Source organism: Phycomyces blakesleeanus (assembly GCF_001638985.1).
Source record: "Phycomyces blakesleeanus NRRL 1555(-) unplaced genomic scaffold PHYBLscaffold_14, whole genome shotgun sequence".
NCBI classification, from domain to species: Eukaryota; Fungi; Mucoromycota; class Mucoromycetes; order Mucorales; family Phycomycetaceae; genus Phycomyces; species Phycomyces blakesleeanus.
In genome coordinates, this window is record NW_017265147.1 from 85,978 (window position 1) to 105,816 (window position 19,839).

The 19,839-nt window shown below is 38.0% G+C and overlaps 3 protein-coding genes across 3 annotated transcripts; 2 read left to right on the plus strand and 1 right to left on the minus strand.

The window, feature by feature from the left end:
* Positions 1–237: 237 nt before the first annotated feature.
* Positions 238–1,776, plus strand: PHYBLDRAFT_88771 (hypothetical protein; the record flags this gene model as incomplete). Its single annotated transcript, XM_018443699.1, has 3 exons — positions 238–461; positions 563–1,062; positions 1,175–1,776. Coding segments are annotated over 3 exons (1,326 nt in total), but the record flags the coding sequence as incomplete, so codon positions are not given.
* Positions 1,777–1,985: 209 nt separating this feature from the next.
* On the minus strand, positions 1,986–10,020 carry PHYBLDRAFT_155667 (hypothetical protein; the record flags this gene model as incomplete). Its single annotated transcript, XM_018433424.1, has 12 exons — positions 1,986–2,001; positions 2,073–2,253; positions 2,554–2,794; positions 2,901–3,179; positions 3,261–4,046; positions 4,113–7,253; positions 7,361–8,433; positions 8,561–8,754; positions 8,830–8,932; positions 9,027–9,228; positions 9,316–9,830; positions 9,897–10,020. The coding sequence occupies 12 exons, from the start codon at positions 10,018–10,020 to the stop codon at positions 1,986–1,988; spliced, it is 6,855 nt and encodes a 2,284-aa protein (XP_018289910.1).
* A 1,798-nt stretch (positions 10,021–11,818) lies between these two features.
* Positions 11,819–12,100, plus strand: PHYBLDRAFT_113822 (C2H2-type zinc finger transcription factor; the record flags this gene model as incomplete). The annotated part of the gene is made up of 1 exon (XM_018428359.1): positions 11,819–12,100. The coding sequence occupies one exon, from the start codon at positions 11,819–11,821 to the stop codon at positions 12,098–12,100; it is 282 nt and encodes a 93-aa protein (XP_018289911.1).
* Positions 12,101–19,839: the final 7,739 nt, after the last annotated feature.

A 19,839-nucleotide genomic window follows, 5' to 3' on the forward strand; every position in this document is an offset into this window, starting at 1 on the left:
TTCAGCTTATAATGAAGAGCTAAAATACTTTTTTGTCTTGTTTTTGTTCCCGTTCGTGACAGCACAAACATCAGAAAGGTACAGAAAAATAAATAAATTACGACATTTCCAAAATGGATGTGCCAAAGGTTTTGCCCGGATTATTCCAGCTGTTACACAACAACAGATATTTTATTCTTTAAAAAGAATATTTAACGCGACACTTGACATCTCTATTCAGTAATGGCAGCCTATACACCTAACAACCCACCTTACCCTGCTTATCGTGCCACTGCAAAAGGCAGTTTTGCCGAAGACAGCACTATCAGAAGATGGCCTATTATTATCGATAGCGCCATCACCGAGGTGAAGGAGGCCATGGACGAAATGAGTCCTCATGGCCCAGAGTACATTGAAGGAAAAGAGATTCTCAAAGGTATCGACACACTCAAGGACGAGATTCTTAAAGATAAGCCTCTTCGGTAAGCAGTAAAACAAAAAAAGAGATAAAGTTTCTGTTTCTTTCTTTGTCTGTTTGTTTGTTTGTTTGTAGTAATTCTAACAATTAACAATCTCAAATTAGACTTATCCATGACGATGAGACTGATGCCGAGTCTTGGAATTCCAACCTCAGAGCACATTTCCCCTTTGCTACCTGGTTTAGCGGTACCTGGTTGTTTAATGAGTGCTACATGTACCGTCGTTTGCGCGAATGTTTCTGTATAACTACGTACTGGAAAGACTTTGATCCTTTTGCCCGTCAAAAGATCGCAACCTTCAGATCGTCTTATACATCTGTGTTTGCTTTGGCTCGAAAGATGCCCGAGCTCATCAAACCTATGGATAAGGAGGAATGGAAGTTTGTTTATCATGAGTTGATCCAAGTCTGTCTGTGGGGAAATGCCACCGATCTCAGCCTTTTGACAAACATGACTGAAGAAGATATCAAACGTCTTCAGGCTACTGAGAAGCATCGGTTAGAAGAACAACGCAAGTTTATTGTGGTTGACCACATCGATAAACTTTGGGAGCAAATTGAAACCTTGGAAAATGGCAAGATCGAGTTTGTGCTGGATAATTCTGGTATAGTAAAGATAGATAGATAGAGAGAGAGAGAAAAAAAAACAAATGTCTCTTTGTCTTTAAAAGTACTTACTTCCTTCTTTTTCTTTTTCTTTCTAAAATTGATATCAAGGCTTCGAGGTATTTGTGGATCTGGTGCTGGCTGACTGGTTAATCCAGACCAAAAAGGCTTCTCAAGTTATTTTCAACTGCAAGACCATTCCTTGGTTTGTATCTGATGTTATGCCCAAGGATGTTCCTATCCTTTTCGAAAGCTGTCTTGATCCCACATTCTTCCCTGTTGACACTAAGCGCACCACTGAGGATGTCGAGGCCCTGGAAAAGATGGTCAGACGCTGGCAACAGTACGTTCAGGAAGGTCAATTGATTATTCGATCGCATCCTTTCTGGTGTAGTGGTTTGTCGTACTGGTATCTCAAGTCAGATGCTCCTGGTCTTTACAACGACATGCATAGCTCGGATTTGGTTATCTTCAAGGGTGACCTGAACTACAGAAAACTTGTCTTTTGCTGTGATTGGCCAGTAACCACCCCATTTGAAGAGGCTATTGGCAAAGACATGGCCAACTTTACAAGCATTGTATCTTTACGTACAAACAAGGCTGACCCAATTGTTGGTCTCAAGGAAGGACAGAGAGAAGAAATTGAAAAGGAAGCAACTTATAATGAGTGGCGCTGCAGTGGAAAATATGCTGTCGTAGAATATAACAAAGGACACAAGAAATAGATCATTATAGACATATCATTGTTGTGCACAGATATATACATATATACACTCATAGATTCTGGTGATAAAGCGCAAAAGACTTGGTAGTTAATAATTATTGATTTTTATTCTGCTATTTATAAGTTATTAAAGATTCTATAGAATCTATCAGATAAGAACTCTCTCATTTTATATCATTCCCTCTCTTCTTCTTCTTTCTACCAGAATGCACACCTAGGGAAGTACAAGTTTAATTAGCATAAATATAGAACTTTTTACTATCTTTTTCTTGTTTGATAATTTACCATCCAATATAACATTGGCACAGATTCTCTAGTGAAGTTGCCTGTTGGATCAACTTCTCCACTTGTGTAGACACATCCAAAGTGACCCGTGGGTTAAAGTCACGACCTGTCAGTTTGTTTGATACTCTATCCACAACAGCCACTGCACGGGAATTCAATCCTTCTGGACCCTGGGCATTTTCTATATGAAAGAAAGAAAGATATACAAATTTTGTTATAGTCACTAAAATACACACACACACACACACACACACACAAAGAGACTTGCCATTTGCTACTGCTTCGACCTCAATTCTGTTCAGGCGTCGGCTGACAGAGAAATTACGATGGCCTTCGTCAGGCATATCTTCATGATTGATACGATCAATGCCACGTACGCGTTCATCTGTAATACAATCGATAAGTATTATTTCGCCTTGTTCTTCTTTCTTTTTATTATTTATTATTATTAAATATACCCATATAGGCATAGCTAATTTACCTCTGGTTTGCTGTGGACTGACAGGTGTGTTATTTAATAATCTCCAGTTGATAAGAGGATCGTGCACAAATGCTTCCAATACAGCCATCAAACTTTCTTTATTGTCTCTCAAGACACGCATCACATGCTCACAGGTAGTTCTAAAGTTACCCTCGATACCACTAACTTCCATAGCCTTAACCAACATTCGTGTAAGACGGAATGGAATCTTTTCGGGGAATTTCTCACGATGCATTGCCACCTTTTTATTTTAAAATAAAATAATAACATTGATTATATTAGTTTGTATGTCAATATGTCACTCACTACTACCTTTAGGGCCATTCATTATTCTTTCAATACTTTACCTCGAAACAATCACCAAAATCAATATGAACAACCTTGCCAGTTACACGATGCAACATCAAATTGGAAGGATGACGATCTCCTAGACCAAGGATATATCCAACCATCGACATCACAGCAAGTGATCGAGTATAGTTTGTACGGCGATCGAGCCAAACTTCAGAGTTGCGACTCTTGAGCCACAACACGCGGTATAAGTCCTGACCAGTTGTCTTTTCAAAAGCATACTGGAACACTTCTACTTTCTGAATGACGGTCAAATTGTCATAATCAGGAGCCATCTAAGTTTTTTTTTTTGAAAAAATATATATAAGTAAATCAAGAGATTACACATTTAAACCCGTTGACTTTTTTTTTAGTACCTGAAGCATCAAGCGATGTTCAATGTTCAGTAGAATCTTTCGGCTGTCACGGTAATCACGAATAAGGGTATGTAAGGTATCAGTATCTGGCACCCAACCGATCAAACCAGAGTTGGGCGAAAGTGGGATAGCGGGGTATCTTTCGATGTTGAGATGACGCTTAAAGGTCTCAGCATCATTTTTGAGAAGGGTGTTCACCAAGCCAAACAGTTGCATCACGCGTTCATCTTGACGCAAATCTTCGTGTCCCTTGAGCAAATACATATAGTCTTTTCCATCACTTCCTTCTATGGTCAGTTTTCGTGGTCGTTGCTTGGAAGCGATCACAGTCAAACTAGGATTAAACTTGGCAATGCGTACAATTGGTTCGCCACTGCGGTAATAACCCGGTACACACAGCTCCAGGTTTCGAGCTTCCAGTAAGCGAGGTGAGATATATTGGAGTTCAAGGCTCGTCAGTTGAGGCAGTTGGCGAGATATACGTCTAAAGACCTGGTAATAAAGCTCCCAGGCTTGGTTGAGGTTGTTGAGATCCCGAGTCTCTTGGTATTGTCGACACCAGTCCTGCGCATCTTGGAGATCCCGGCCAAATGCTTGTACAAACGATTCTTCGCGCATGGTTTCAGGACCACGGTCGAGCATCTGATGGAGAGGCTCAAGTGTGGCAAACATTGCTTCAACATTACGATCACCAAAGTATAAACGAGATGCTTCTTCCAATCCTTCATGCCACATTTCGTGCCACAAAATTGCAACACGAATCAATTCTTGACTAACCATAAGAGCCTATTTTTTTTAAAAAAAAAAAGAAAAGTTAATCAATTATCTTTGAATATATAAAAAAATTAATACCTGATCAACAAGGGTGGTACTGTGTGTGCGCATGTGGTCCATAATGGCATGGGTTGCCTTCTTACGAGGTTCGCTCTGAGACTTTGAAGCCACAGTAAGAGAGTACACAAGTGCCTGAGGGTGCTGACGACCAATTGCGGTCAAAAGATTATGGATAAGAGAGCGTACAGTGGCATTTGGTGCATGAACACGAGCAATAAGTTGAGGAATAACTTGAAGCCAGACATCAATACTAATTGTGCCAAAACCGTCTTCGATAGCTGCACTGACTTCAGGATGGTATCCGTACTTGAACCACAATGTAAGAAGTCGCAAGGTATCTTGGAGAGAACTTTCTTTAGAAAGTGCGATTGAACGGAAGAAACCTTGGACGGCAGGTACGATATGATGGTTAAAGATACGAGCAGGGATCTGATCTGGATGAACACGCTCATGATAGTCAATGATATCAAAGTTTGCAAGTGCCCATGCGTGCCAGGCCTTATACCAGTTCTGGTCAAAGCGAGTTGCTAACAAGAAGGATCTCAGGATATCAGGAATCGTCTCATCCGTAAGCTCGTATGATATTCCACGCTGCCATTCTCCCTGGCGCAAATAACAACGACTGAGAAGACGTGTGTATTCAGCGACATCATCAGTGATCCTGGCTGAGTCGATAGGCATACTAACTGCCATCTCATCCGGATTAAGACCTAAATCCTGTGTCTTTTGCGCCGTGAATTCGCGCAGAATACTCAAAGCGCGTGTACGAAGCGTAAGACTGTCTTCGCCTGTAGACTGGCTCGCCGAGTCCCACATGTGCTTGAGGCGTGCATATACAATCTTAGGGTGAGGATCAGCACCAGTTGATTCGCCGTCGATTTCCATTAGACTACAAAGAGTCTTTTCGGACAGCGAGAAACGACCATTCTTACGACAGAGATTGGCAAACTTGATCCACATCTCCATATCATCCTGTGGAGAGATGACCATAGCCCGAACTCGCAGAATTCTTTGCCATACTTCCACATTGCGCTCACAGCCATCCAAGCGTTTCATCCATGTGTGACGGATAGCATTTTGACGCTCTGCATCATTGGATGATTGCTTGTAAATGATCATTTCTTCCAATTCAGCCAACATTTGGACACGAACAACAGTTGCATAAGCACGGTTGTAGCTTTCACCCAACAATGCGGTCAGCTCAGTGTCAAGCAAATCGCGTGTCTTGTTGATAAACTCTTCGGCCTCACTATAGCAGTTACGATGCATAGCAAGAATAGCACGGAAAAATGTTCGGTCGGGACTCTCGAGTTTCAATAGAACAATGTACTCCTCCATCTGCTCCCATTGGCCAAGACCCCATGCTGCTGCTGCGGCAAAAGGAGCCATACTCTTACGGTTCTCAAGAGGAGCGTGGATCCACTTGTCTTGTGCCAGACTAGAGAGTTGATCCCACTCACCCAAAGCATGCAAACAGCGCATTCGACCCAGGGTAATTTCCACAGACGTTGGATTCTCGATTTGTTGTTTTTCGTACGCATCCAGAGCATCTTGGTAACGGTGCAATTTCTCGTACCATGATACCTTGCTTTCAAGCTTAAGGGAGTCTTGGGCAAATGTCAAAATACCCATTGCAGCATCAGGTTGTTGGAGCAAGTTATTGATAGACATGAGCATCTCGACAGCATCAAATGGTTGATGATCCTGGTGAAATTCGGTTTCCTTATAATGGAGAGCCTTAGCATATGCATGGCACTTTTGAGCATACATAGCCAGAGTACGAATATCAATGGGAAGAACTCGGTGGTCGTGCTCCATAAACTCAGCCAAATGAAGTAAGATCTGGATGATCTCAGGAGGGGTATTGGGGGCCTTTAGAGCTACCTCAAGTGAATGAACGAGTTCTTCCTTGTATTGATCATACAATTCATTCCAGCACGATACAAAGGCTGCATTAAACAGTTCTCTGGCCAGGGGTGTATAAGCACTTGCCAAGAATACACAGGCACGAAGGGCATGAGATGGAGACTGTTTAAGTAATTCTACACTGAGACGACGAATCCATTCCATCCAATCTTCTTTTGTAGATCTCTGAGATGCTTCCCATGCCTTTTTGAGATGCTGTTGGTTAACAGGCTGTTTTTTAGCCGTGCTGAGGTCTGCTGAGGGAGTCTCATCTCCTCTATTTTCACGATCATCAAGGGTCTTGCCGAGTTCCTGGGGCAAGTTTTCTCCCTTGAGTAGTTTACCAACAAGGAGCTCATAATTGGAATGTGTGATACGATGGCGGGTGAGGACTTTGTTAATTACAGGAATAAACTTTGTATAGTCAGTTCCGAGTTGGAACACAAGCGCACACAGCAAATCCATGGCAGTCGGACGTGCCTCCAGAGGAAGGACAGGTAAGACACGGGCTAAGGGGTGGATGATACGCGAAGCATAGTCAAACATTATAACTTTTTTGCACAGAGCGGTAATGGTTGTAATGGCCTGTCGACGTACTGAGACCGGTGCATCAGGTTTTTCAAAGAATTTAACGACGGCGGGAATGACAAGGTGCATGTATTCTTCAATGTTTGATCCGAATACAACAAAGGCATGAAGGACCTTCATGGTAGGTAAGCGACGTTCTGTTGTATCATTGTCAAATATTTGGAGCATATGGGGTAAGAGGCGGGGTAAGTAAATCTTGAGCTCGCCATCGAGAGCCTTTGCGATTGCCTCGATAAGGGAAATGATGGTAATCTGGAGTGAGGAAGGTGGTGTCCAATAATCATCAACAAGATCAAAGATCTCCTTGAGATAGTTACGGATATGCTGTTTGACGATAAGAACGAGATCACCCAAACGGCGGAAGTAGTATTCCTGAAGGCTGGTGGTGCAGGAGCGAATAAGAGAGAGGAAACCAGGGATGACGAGGGGAAGGAACTGGACTACTTTGAGACCAAGGGTTTTGAATATGTACATAATGGCATCAATTACAGTATAATGGTGATTACTAAGGGATGGGTCTCTGAGGATCTTCATAAGTGAGTGCATGACAACCTGGGGATAGTAGTCCTCCGAGGATGGTCCTACACCCATCATCAGTAATGTCACATCATTACTGGCCAGTTTGGCATCTGCCATGGCTTCACTTGAACTCCCAACCGCGTTCATCTAAAATTGCAACAAATATAAAATAAAATAAAGTAAAGTAAAAAAAATCGGTATAATAGGTGAGATAACTGGTAAAACTATGCAATATATCTGTATAAAATAAATACCTTGTGACGATAAGGATCAAGAGCACCAAGAATACCCATAAGTTTGACGGTTTCTCGTCTGATGCTAGCGCTTTGTTCGGTCTTAAGAATACCGATTAAGATATTAAGAAGGGCTGGATATTTAGTATAAGGTTCAATAACAAAACCAGTATTACTGGCCAATTGTCCGAGTGTCTTTAGAGCAGCATCGCGCTTCGAACTCGAGCTTTGGTCCTGCAAAGTCTCCATGATCAGCGGCATAAGCTCATCAAGATATGGTACCATATCCTTGCCACTCACGGCGGCCAATTCACCCAACGCACCCAGTACTGCAGAGACCACTCCATTAGAAGAGTCTCGAGCCTTCGGTAAAAGAACCTTGAGCACAGGCTCGATGTAGGGTTTTGTCAGACGTTGGGCAGCACGCACTAGCAAAGAAACAAGACACGCAGCCTCTTCTTTTTGGCGGCTAACAACAGAGTATTCAAGTTCGGTCAGTAATTGGATCAAGGTTTTGCGGAGGGAAGGCATAACATATGCTGGGTTATAGGTTGTTAAACGGCCAATGACGGTTATGGTTCTTTTACGAATAGCAAAAACTTCGTCATTGAGAGCAATGAAGAGCGATCGAACGTTATCAGCTTGTGCGAGATGGCGGTCAAAGCGTACATCAAGAGAAGATAGAACAGTTTCTCGGATAACTGGGTCAGGATCTGCAATTCCGACTGTGAGGAGTTTTTCGAGTACTGCTCCGACGACCTTCATAGCATGGGCACTTGTCTGGTTACATATAGGGTCCCGAACAAATAGCTGACAACATGTTACTGCTGCAGATTTTCTGATTTCTGGTAGGTCATCGTCGAGGTAATTTACGATACAGTCGCGCACAAACTCGTTGAGAACATGATTAGAAAAGTCGAATGAGCCTAGTGTTTTTAAGGCTAAAACAATGATGTCGTTGTCTTTTGCGTCGGTAACACTGCCTTCACGCAGCGGCCGTTCGACTGTTTGAATGATGTTACGGCTGAAAGGTGCACCGGGTTGCTTATAAGGTTGACCGCTAAGAGTGATTGAAATAACGTTCAAAAGGCGAGCTATATATAAATATATTTATATATTTGGGGGGGGGGGGGGGGAGTTGCAGAATGATTGTCAGACAAAGAGTCAGTCAGAGTTATTTATAAACAATAGTTGAAACCCAGAGAGCGTTGATTGTCCTACCTTGTATAACAGTGGCGAGAGGATTAATGCGATCCGCGATATTAGAGAGTGCCGAAACAAGCGGCTCGGACAGTCCACAATTGAACATCAAGTCCAGCATGTCATAGATATACTTTGTCAGGGCTTGTCCTACTGCAGTAGCCAACATACTTATACAAGTGAATGTCGCTGTTTCTACCTCTTTCCGCTGGCGTCTATCATGCCGACAACACAAATCCATAACTCAGGTTCAGTTCAGCTCAATATTATCTATTTTTGTTCATAATTACCCTTTAACTGACAGGGTTTCCTTTATACCAGCCAGGGTCAAGTCGAGGTAAGGTCCCATGTTACTTTTGACTTGTAACGCAACCTGACCGATTGTGATAAATGCTAAAAACCAATAGCAGAGGTACAGAAACAGGGAAAGAAATCAGTATGTTCAATGGATGGAGGGAGGAATAGTCTGATTTATCAAGCTTATTACCATCACGCTTGTCCCTGTCTTTACGAAGATGACCGAGCAGATGCCTCATGAATTTGTCGAGGTAAAGTTCGGCAAATGTAGCGGGGTCGTAGCTAGCAAGAGTGGGAATTATAGCTACGACTGTCTTGCGGATCAATGCATTACTGAGATCTTTCAGTTTGATGGTAATTTCACACACTTCCTTGTACATATCGGTCATAAACTTTGATTTTATGTATGGGTATCGATATAAGTAAGATTATATAGCCACAACCACACACACACACACACACACACACAATTGTCCTACCATGCCAGCATGCAACAATAACTCTCGCATGGCCAATAAGCTTCCGTGAGTTGCCTCTGCACTGTTCATCCGTAATCCTCTCTGTGCTTCTTCCCAGATACGAGCATACCACGTTTTTCTCATTGGTGTTTCACGCTGTTGAACGATATCCAAACATTGGCTTAGACAGTCTGCGGCGTGTTCTCGGATGAGTTGGCGGGAATCTCGTAAAGCAACCCAGATAAGATCAAGAATGCGGGGCACATACGCATAGATGAGGGTCGGTGCATTGACCGCCAACTCGCGCAACACTAATACGGCGGCTAGACGACTCCGGTCACTCTGTAACCATTCGAGTGCATGTTCGACTTGTGTGTCGACTAGATCTGCAGTAAGCGTAGATGAGCTTACGGCTAATCGACCGAGAACTCGTGAGGCTGGTGTCATGACTAGTGGATCATTATAGGGAAGCATGTTTCGAAGGTAGTTGTGAAAACGACTGACATTTCCCTCAGGTTCAAGGTCGATTAGGCGATCTATAAATGAGAGCTTAGACGATAAATTGGCCAAATTTAAATATATAATTTATTATTTTGGCCTACCAATAGCCATAATTGCGCCAAGTTTTTCGTTGTTATCACTTCCATGGGATAGTTCTGAAATGCGCTTATTGATATCGTTTGTAAATTTCACATGACTTTCGTCGGATAATTCGCGGGATGCCATGGCTGCCTAAGTCAAGAGTGAGCGGGTTGATTTGTTATAGAGGTGTGTGCTTACGGTCTCGCGTAGTTCCTCAGCTGCTTTTTGCCGGCGGTCTTCATGTCTAATGTAGGGTTGAGTTTGTGGAATTGGTAAGGATGAACATACTTTGACTTTAGTTCGTTGAATATCTTTGTCAGATTCTCTTGAGTGCTGAGCATGACAACGAGTGTCATGGTGTTAGATGGAGGAGTATTGGTGCTGCGTAATAGGATATAATAAGAGTTAATCCAGAAAATAGGGAAAAATATATATTATAGAATATAAAATGGCAGGCCCTGTATTTTTCGGGTCTCGTTTTGGATGGTGTTCGATGAATAGAAGGAGTAAAAAGTCACGCATGACGTTGCTTTTTTTTTTTACAAAAAAAAAAGTGAATTTGGGGGAGGGTTAGTAAATTTCAGTAAAGTGTTGTCTTTTTTTTTCTTTTTTTTTTTGGCCTCTGGTTTTTGACTTTTGGCTCTGTTTTTTTTTTTTTTTTGGCTTTTGGCTCTAGCTTTTGACTCTAGCTCTGGCTCTGACTCTGGCTCTGACTCTGACCCTGGCTCTTTATTTTTAGCCCTCATCGACTTACTTCTCCGCGTGGCAACCAGAAACACAAAGGAGAGGAAGTGTGACGAAGGAAGTCACATGAATAAAGATATTTGTGACACACACAGAGAATACAAAATGTTTGTCCTAAAAATACAATCAGCACTGATGAGAATCCTGGGACTGAAAGTATAAAAGAGAAGTGATTACCATTTTGAAGCTCTCTATCTCTCTCATGAATCCTCAATTTTCTTCTGCTCCCTGGTTTACCCAGAGCGATATGTCTTCTTCTACTACTACTACTTCTTCTGTCTCTCTAGTAGACATGTCCTATCTGGACAATGGTTTCATCCCTAGCCAGGATACGTTACCCTATATACCATCACCAACCCAATATCCCATTCAATTCTCTCCAATGCACACAGACTCGTCTTCGCCATTTGTGCAGCAAGAATACTATGCTGAGCCTACGATGGACCTACCGATAGGATATCCTCTATCTCAGTCCCCAAACCTTCAGACCATGCCCATTGTTGAAGGCACTGCCCAACACACACTGGTTGCCCCTCTTCCCGAAGGCTCTACCAATATCAGTCATTCCCCGCTCTTCAATCACCGCGCAAGCATGCCTGCCTTTGGAAATGCTCGACACACCCTGCCTGTCCACGCACTCAGTCTGGACATCCAACCCTGCATTTCTATCACGGAACCGACACCAATCCGCCAAAGACAGATTCCAGAACTCGCCTTGGCAGATCAACTTATTGCTCAGCATGAGCCTGGATCGACCTATGCACAAAACCTCTATCAAGACTCATTTCAAGACACACTTCAACCAAACACTGATCCAAACACTTGGCTCTCATGGACTCCCAACAGAGGATCATCGCCTGTGTCGGATGTGTTTGATATCTCGATCTCTAGCCCCTCGCCAGAGCCATTTTTCAACCTCTTGGACAGTGATGTGTTTGAGTCCTTCCAACACACATTGAACTCTCTTGTAGAACCAACATATATTAATGGCAATAATAAGAATAGTCGCAATGATCCTGCCTCTCTTTTACCAGTAAATGACCAAGAATCCCAACGGGCACGAACTCGCCGTCTCTCGGAGCCACCCAAACCAACTGGACTTTGGTCACCATCATCCACACCGCCAGTCGAGACTCCCCGCCGTCATAATAGTGCACGCAGACCCCGGTCCTCCAGTAACGTTAGCGGTGTAGCTGCCATGTTCCCCTGCACACATCCGGGCTGCAACAAAGTGTTCACTCGGCTCTATAACCTAACCTCGCATGCCCGTACACACACACCCGATCGGCCATTCCCTTGTAGTGACTGCGGTAGATGCTTTGCTCGCCAACATGACCGTAACCGCCATGAGAAGCTTCATTGGGGAGTAAAGCCTTATGCTTGCCATGTATGCTCAAAAGCGTTTGTACGTATGGACGCTCTTAATCGACATCTTCGGGTTGAGAATGGTTGCAGCCAGGTCTCCGGATCAGAGCACTAAGAAAAGAAATAAAGACCCGAAAAAAAAGAAGAAAAAGAAAGAAGTTATTCATAGTCCACTCCTCCTCCTCCTCTTCCTCATCTTTCTCATCTTCTTCCTCTTCATATAAAACACCCTCAAAATGTGTAATTCCATTCAATTCCTATATATGCATATATCTCGCCTTCAACTTTCATTATATCTGGCATAATATTCCTATTGTTCTTAACTTTATCGTGTAAATAATACATTTTCCTTTTTTAATTATAATAATTATAATAATAGTCATCACCATAAAATAAAATAAAATAAAATAAAATAAAATAAAATAAAATACTTTTTTATTTTATTTTATTTTATTTTATTTTATTTGCTTATTATAAATACACTGTAATGACAGAATATTCGTGCAACACATAATCGTTTGCCTTGTAAGATTCATCGTACAATCTGAACCCTAATCTGGAAATATTCATCTGTGTAAGAAAAGAAAAGAAAATAAAAGAAAAGTGGTTGAACCAGAATCGTACAAAGCTGGAGTTGACGGACTTTTGTTCCAAGTGTGGAAATGGTGGTATACAGTTGTTCCCAAATAAACAATTTCCCATTTTCCTAAAAAGAAATAAAAAAAAAAATGTCGCTTATTAAACACACAAAAAGTAAACTTGATTCAATTTTTCTTTCCCTTTATGAATATATGGTTTAGCCAATAAGACTTTATTTCTTTGTTTTGTTATGAAGAGCAAGATGTGTTATCTAAAAGAAACTGGTTTTTGCTTAAAATGCCTAAACGCTATTTTGTTAAAGATATCCTTATGAAGTACAGTTTACTTTATATATATATATATATATTTATTAAAGCTCTTACTGGACATAAAGATGTAGTCTGTCAGAAACAAAATGGTATATATTCCATCTTAATTTTGAAACACAACATGGTCTGGCTAAAGAAGTGAAGAAACAAAAAGAAATCTGCAATAATTACAGCTCTCCTGCCTATGAAGCCAAAATAGTCTATACTTTTAATAGCATACATCTATATGTATATGTATATGTACATACATACATACATACATTCGTACATACATTTGTATATATATATATTTATCTGTTTTAAGAAGACTGATCTTTATCGCAAAAGTGGTAACTGTAAATGATCTACAACTCTTTATATATATATATAAAAGAACCTCCTCTTAGTACGATAAAAAGGTTGGTTTTAAGATGATCTCTGGTAGCTATAATTAGTGAGAATTGCTATAACTTGAGTACAAGAGATTACAAGAGCATTGTCTCTTAATGCTCTGTGTGTACTTTGATAAATACCCGGCCAGTTTAGCAGCCAGTTTTTAAATCCTTCAAGTCTCTTTGAGGTACACCAAAATGTTATGTACCTTTTGAGGGATTGCGAAGACGCGACTTATTATATTATATCATCTTTATGATAGTGGTGCATATTGTGAATCGAATATAGGCTTTCGATCCAAACTAAACCAATTTCGCTCCACTGTAAAATGACTACCATCTACAGAAATATTACAATAGAAAAAGAAAAGGATTTAAAATTACTTGATTTTTTGTATTTGTTCAACTCGAATGATTTTTAAGTATTTTTGCCATGCAACAGTGACTTTGGGAATATTTCTACTTTTGTCATACAGTTCATTAAGAAAGAAAACCTTAAACATTTAATCAATAGATGTAAATAAATAAGAAGGTGCTATATCTGTCAAAGACTCTTTAAACCTAACATTCAAATAAAATAAGCTGAAAAGGTCATTTCTTTTTGCAGTCGTATTTTTCTGTGGGTTATTTCAACAACTATTTTCTCTTTAAAGAAATAAACTCAAAAATTAGATCATCTATTTGTGACAAAAGCAAACATATAGCAGATAAAGATGTTGAATCAGAATATCTGCGTAAAAAAAAATAAAAACTTGCGTCTCTACAAGAAACATATAAAAATATAATATGTATATTTACTTTTTTTTCGTGATTTCTTACCAAATAAATAAATAAAATAAAATAAAGGTTCCCAGATAATCGTTTTCTTTATAATCAAAATCGCAACTACACATTCATTTATAGTCATCAGGGTGTTGACCAACATTAGATTCAATAGAAACAATCATCAGTACCTATTTTACTGCCTTGAATATGAATACATTTATAGCTGTAGTTTAAATTAATACCTAAGGATAGATACTTATACTTGAAATAAAATAGAGGGAGGGAGGGAGACTACAATTAGAAGTAGGGCATGATATGCTGCAGATATTCTCTAGAACTATTATAATGAAATCTAAATTTATAAAGTTAAATAAAGACACAACAGAGATACTTAATAATGTAGGTTGATTTTCTCTTGAACGCGTTTTTCTTGCTATCCTCAAGTTCTAAAAACGTGCGCTTTATAAACTATAATATTCCCTAAAAAAAAATAAGGTATAAAACTGTACATTATGCCTATTTTATTTTTGATTGATTGACTCGGCTTTATTAAAGAGAATGTTAGAAAAATCAAACAAACAAATAATAACGTAGGTTAATTTTTGCGCAGTGAATATAACAAAGTATTGCGCATGAGAAGAAAAAACGTGGATAACAAGACTTTGATTTTTTTGTAAAAAGAAAGGCACTGACTGATCGAATCTTGGTATCAAAGCAATTATTACTCTTATTCTTATTTCAACTTAATAGTTAGATCAACCCTTGAAAGTGGTCATATGTTAAGTCCAGAAGTTTGTCCACCTGGCAGAAACTTTATTTCATATATATATATATATATTTTAATCGCAATTAAATACTTAAAAATGCAAGCATTTTCTTTTCTTTAGACAAAGGAGACTTATAAGTAGGGCGTACAGCAAATACGAAACTCTCAGGAAGCAACAAAGTTATATAAATAGAAGTACAGATAGAAATACAACATCACATTATTTAAACTTAAAACAAGCATATTCCAAAATTTCATCATTATAGCCCTTGCATAGCATCTTGTACTAGCAGCAACATCGACTGCTTGCATCGGCTAAAATCTATACCCTTCTATACTTACACGTCAGTTGACAATAGGAAGTTATAAAAAGATAGAAAATTAACATAAGCGTTGCTTACATGTATTGAAGATAGATATATTCTTGCAGCATAAGGCAGTCTTCTCCAACAAAAACAACAAAATACAGTACTATCCAAAAAGCTTGCGGCGTATTCGATCGATAGTAACTATATAAATACATAAATATATAAAAAAATTTAGCACTGTAATTTGTTTGAAAGAATAAGACAGCTGTTTGGGTAGAGAATAAGAATATGCAATAGTTACAAACAATAAAATGTTAAATGAAATTAAAATGTGCAAATACACATGGCCTTTATTCAAAAAGCAACTGTTCTCGGTTTAATGTTTGTAGAACCAAAACTTGGTATGTTTATTTCATCTTTCATAATATTAAATATATATACACCTGGTTCTCTGTGGTATCCAATTAGTTACTAATTACCGCATTATAATGGTTCCGTATTCTGTCTACCAAATGTCTTGCAAGATCCACGTCTAGTCTAGTCCTGTCAATATCTCTTGAAAATGTCCAGATATTTAAGGAGGTCACAAAAGTTCTTCCCTTCCCTTATCAACTTGAGGGGAGTTTTTTTTTGACAGGAGATCAACTTATTTCTCCTGGTTTACGCTTTCATTTTTTTATGATATTCAACAGTCCAAATCCCCCCTCCCCTTTTTATAATAACGATAAAAGTCATCTTTTCATACCCTCTTCCTGCATCATTGTCTTCATATGATTCTTGGACAAGTGAGGCTTGTGCTCCAAAACACAATGTTGAAAATTGAGAAGCTTGACATGTTCAATAGCAGTATTGTGACAAAATGTTAATTATTGAAGCCAATTCAATTCTGGGTTGATTATATGCAGCGATTGTACTTTTTGTCATATGATTATTTCCAAGAGACTCGCTGCTTTCTTATCCAATATCCGCAAAGAAAACTCCACACACAATCCTAAATTGCAAAGGAGCTACCTTGAGACATTGAAGAGATCAATTTAATTCAGAACATCTTTTTCTTTCTCTCTTCTTCCAACGACCCTTTGACTTGAAGTGAATGTCGAGCAAGGCATAAATTACCTAGTTGAAACAGATTTACTCTGATCGTAAAATATGATTGGCTATGGGTAATTGTTATTTAAACCCCACTCCTCCTAGCAACAAAACCAAAGCCAAACATATTTGAATTGAATTGAACCAACTGTATCTCATTGTGTTTGTCTCTGTATGCGCTAATGTTGCTCTTGTACCGCGACTGAGTAACCTCAGTTAAATAGGCTTCTCTTCTCCGTGATCATAAACTATAATTTCTTTCTTTCTTTGGTTATACGTACTCTTATTGAACAACCTTGACATTGAAATCTGGGATATGTTTTATTTTTGTATTGAATATTCTGTGGATTCTATTATTTTTGTTACTTTTTTTTTCTGACTTTTTTTTCATTTTTTTTTTGCTGTACTGTATTATAGTTTATCTGATATTGACTTGGGGATAGATACGCCAGATTATGAAGTCAGAATTAACCTTTATCTATTCATTTATTTTCTGCTCTATATTTTTACAGTAATAAGTGTTAATGTTGGACAAAGAATATAAAAGGTCCTCAGTGAGTATAAATTACCATAGTCATGTAAAAGACAAAAAGAGAAAAAAAAGTATAAAAATGTCGTCGTTTTAACATTGGCGTACACAGATATTTCTGTCCAGAACTGTCGTGTTCCCATTTCAAAAACCTTATTTTGCTAGAATTTCAGACGATCTAGTCAAACAAGTTTAAATGCAAATAGAACATTTTATTATTTAAAAAAAAACCTTTTATTCGGCAGAAATCATAGTCTATTTCTTATAGAATGGTAGAATTTCTTTAGCATACTTTTTATTATTATTATTATTATTATTAAAAATGCAATATCATAAATACCAACTTTGACCTGAAGAAATTTGATAGTAACAATAGCAATTTATTTCTCATTATAGCCTTTCAAAGCTATTTTGACCAATTGAAAATGATGTACAGAAGCCTTGTTTCGCTTGTGAAATTAAAATATCTATATTTAAAGGAATAAAGTTTTTTTTATTAGTAGTATATGTATGTATATATATCTCTCAAATACTTTGAATCCTTATGCTTAACAGACTGATTTGAGTTTCACTAGCTCCTCTCTGTTAATTTTGATTTTGACAAAATGGCTTATATTCTGTTGGGTAATAGGCTTAAATAATGGTGCTAAAGAGTAGTATCTTATTAACAGTTCAATCAACTGGATTTCTAAATATAAACTTAGACTTTTATGTATATATAAAATTTAATTATGACATAGACTTATTATTAGCTATGATTAATAAATGCTTTTGTCTAGTGTATTCCAAATACCAGATTTAAAATACTCTCCTTTTTTGGAGAAATGTAAAAAGAGAAAATCAAGTGCTTTAGTCAGAGTGAATGTTCTAGTCATTTGAACTATAATTCTTATTACAGCAAGTAAGAGACGCAAAGAGGAGTTATTCAGGTATTGATTGATTCGTTTATTTGTATATATAGCCTCTCAAACGCCACATTCTAGAAGTGAACAAGATTAGAAACAATTCTTCTTTAAATACTTGTAGCTTATAAATCTAATACACATTATTCAGCACAGTAATAATTAATAGAAAGAAAAGAAGACAGAGATATGACTAGTCGTCTTAAATGCCTCTGCCTTTACTTTATTACAAATCTTAGTCATTGCTATTGTTATCCAAGAGCCAGAAGAGTGGTATTGTTAGTATGATTCCAAAATATAAATAAACAAGCCATCGTATACTTATAAATCAAGGTGTGTATTTTTAGTGCAAGGGCGTACTAAGAAAAGAAAAAAAAAGCAATCGGTGAAGGGCAGGAGAAATATTCATGTGCTATTTTGATCCCAAGTACAAACACATACACACACAGCATATCTATACCATTAATTTCAGTAAGGATCTCATGGAGGATTTTGTTACAAAAAAGGAGTTTTGAGATTACAGGATTTCTTCTTCTTTTGACTTGTGTCTGCTCACTTGCATTTATATGTTATAAATAGATTGATAGATAGTGCTTATATCATATTTTGAAACAAAATTATGTACCACAAACCCGTTGGAAGAGCAAGCCACTAGGAAAAAGCGACTACCCCATTTGCCGTTGTTTGGAAGGACCTTTGAAGCTCGTTTTTTTTTAAAAAATAAATAAATATTTATGTATTCCCTCTTTTAACTTTATGCCAAAGGGTTCAAGTAAGTGGAGATAAGTGAATTGTACCCAATTTTGATGTCAAAATCAAATTATGCTTTTTACTTTCTTTTAATATATTTATACACCCGTACAATAACCATTGTTAATGTCGCACATACACAACTTCACAACCATCGATCCTTTGACAGAATAAATGGTGTGTAGCAACTTTATGCCATTGGTACAAAAGAAAGAAAAAACAAGCGGGTCTCGGTTATGGTTTCTCTCTATGACAGATCAATTAAGCAGATTAATTGCATTACTCGTTATTTCTCAAATGTATTGATAGACATATACGCGCACAGAAACAATATTTTATCTAACCAGCCTTTTGAATCTTGATTTCCAAATCTTACTATCATTCGCTTTCCAATATATAAAATATTCACCAATTATCTCATACTAACCGAACAATATTTTATTCCAAAATGGACACCAAAATGCTAGTAAAAGATAAAATGTATGTACTTTTACAGAGCAGAATTAATCTTAGGACGATTTAATTCAATTCATTTGAATTGATCTATATTCTACGATCAAATCTTCCAAATTAAGCTCCATTTTAATACACCTTGGGCAATTAACATTGACGTTCTAGCAATAACTTCCACATTTTGTAAAACGGACACAGTCGTATTACCTCGATAACAATCCATGCTACGTTTGGTGTCATGATATTGAAATTGAGATCATTATTGAAGTATTGAAGTATAAATTCCCTTTTACCCAAACACTGAAATATCAAGTAAAGAATGGAAAACAGGCAGATTTTTTTTTAAATTGAATACATAAATTAATGTAATCACATACACAATAATTATTGGTTAGAGCTCCTTTAAAGAATCCCAGTTTTGTATTATGTAATATATCTTTTTCCACTTTTTTTTTGACAGAGGTCTCACACTTTATAAAGGCATATAAATTAGCATGTATATCTTTTCGGCAATTCAACTACTGATATACAAGCTTTGAAAGTCTCTAGTTTATTAATGTCCCAAAGCTTCAATAAATAAAGACATATTTTATTTATTTATTACGCTATAAATAACTTGACCTTTTTCGAATACTTGTATAGTTCACGATCAAGTTAATGTACATCAATAGTATAAATACAGGATATTATATTTCCGTATAACGGTGAATTTGTTGAATCAGGGTCGGAATTGATAGGATTTCGTTAGAAAGATATAGCTCCACTTTATGTGAAACATATCTGTAGGCCAGAAAACTTTGGAAGTCATAAATGCTACCTCATATTAATCAGAGAAAGTGAAAATAATACACCAGCTATTTGGAGCCTGATATCTTGGAAGAAACTTGTCCGTACAACAAGTGTTGAAGAAAGAGTTACCATGCCTGACTTGAACGTAGAAACAATATACTATATCTTACAGTCAGATTTTTGGGACGACACCAAATGTTTAAGCTGCGAATTGAACCTTTTCT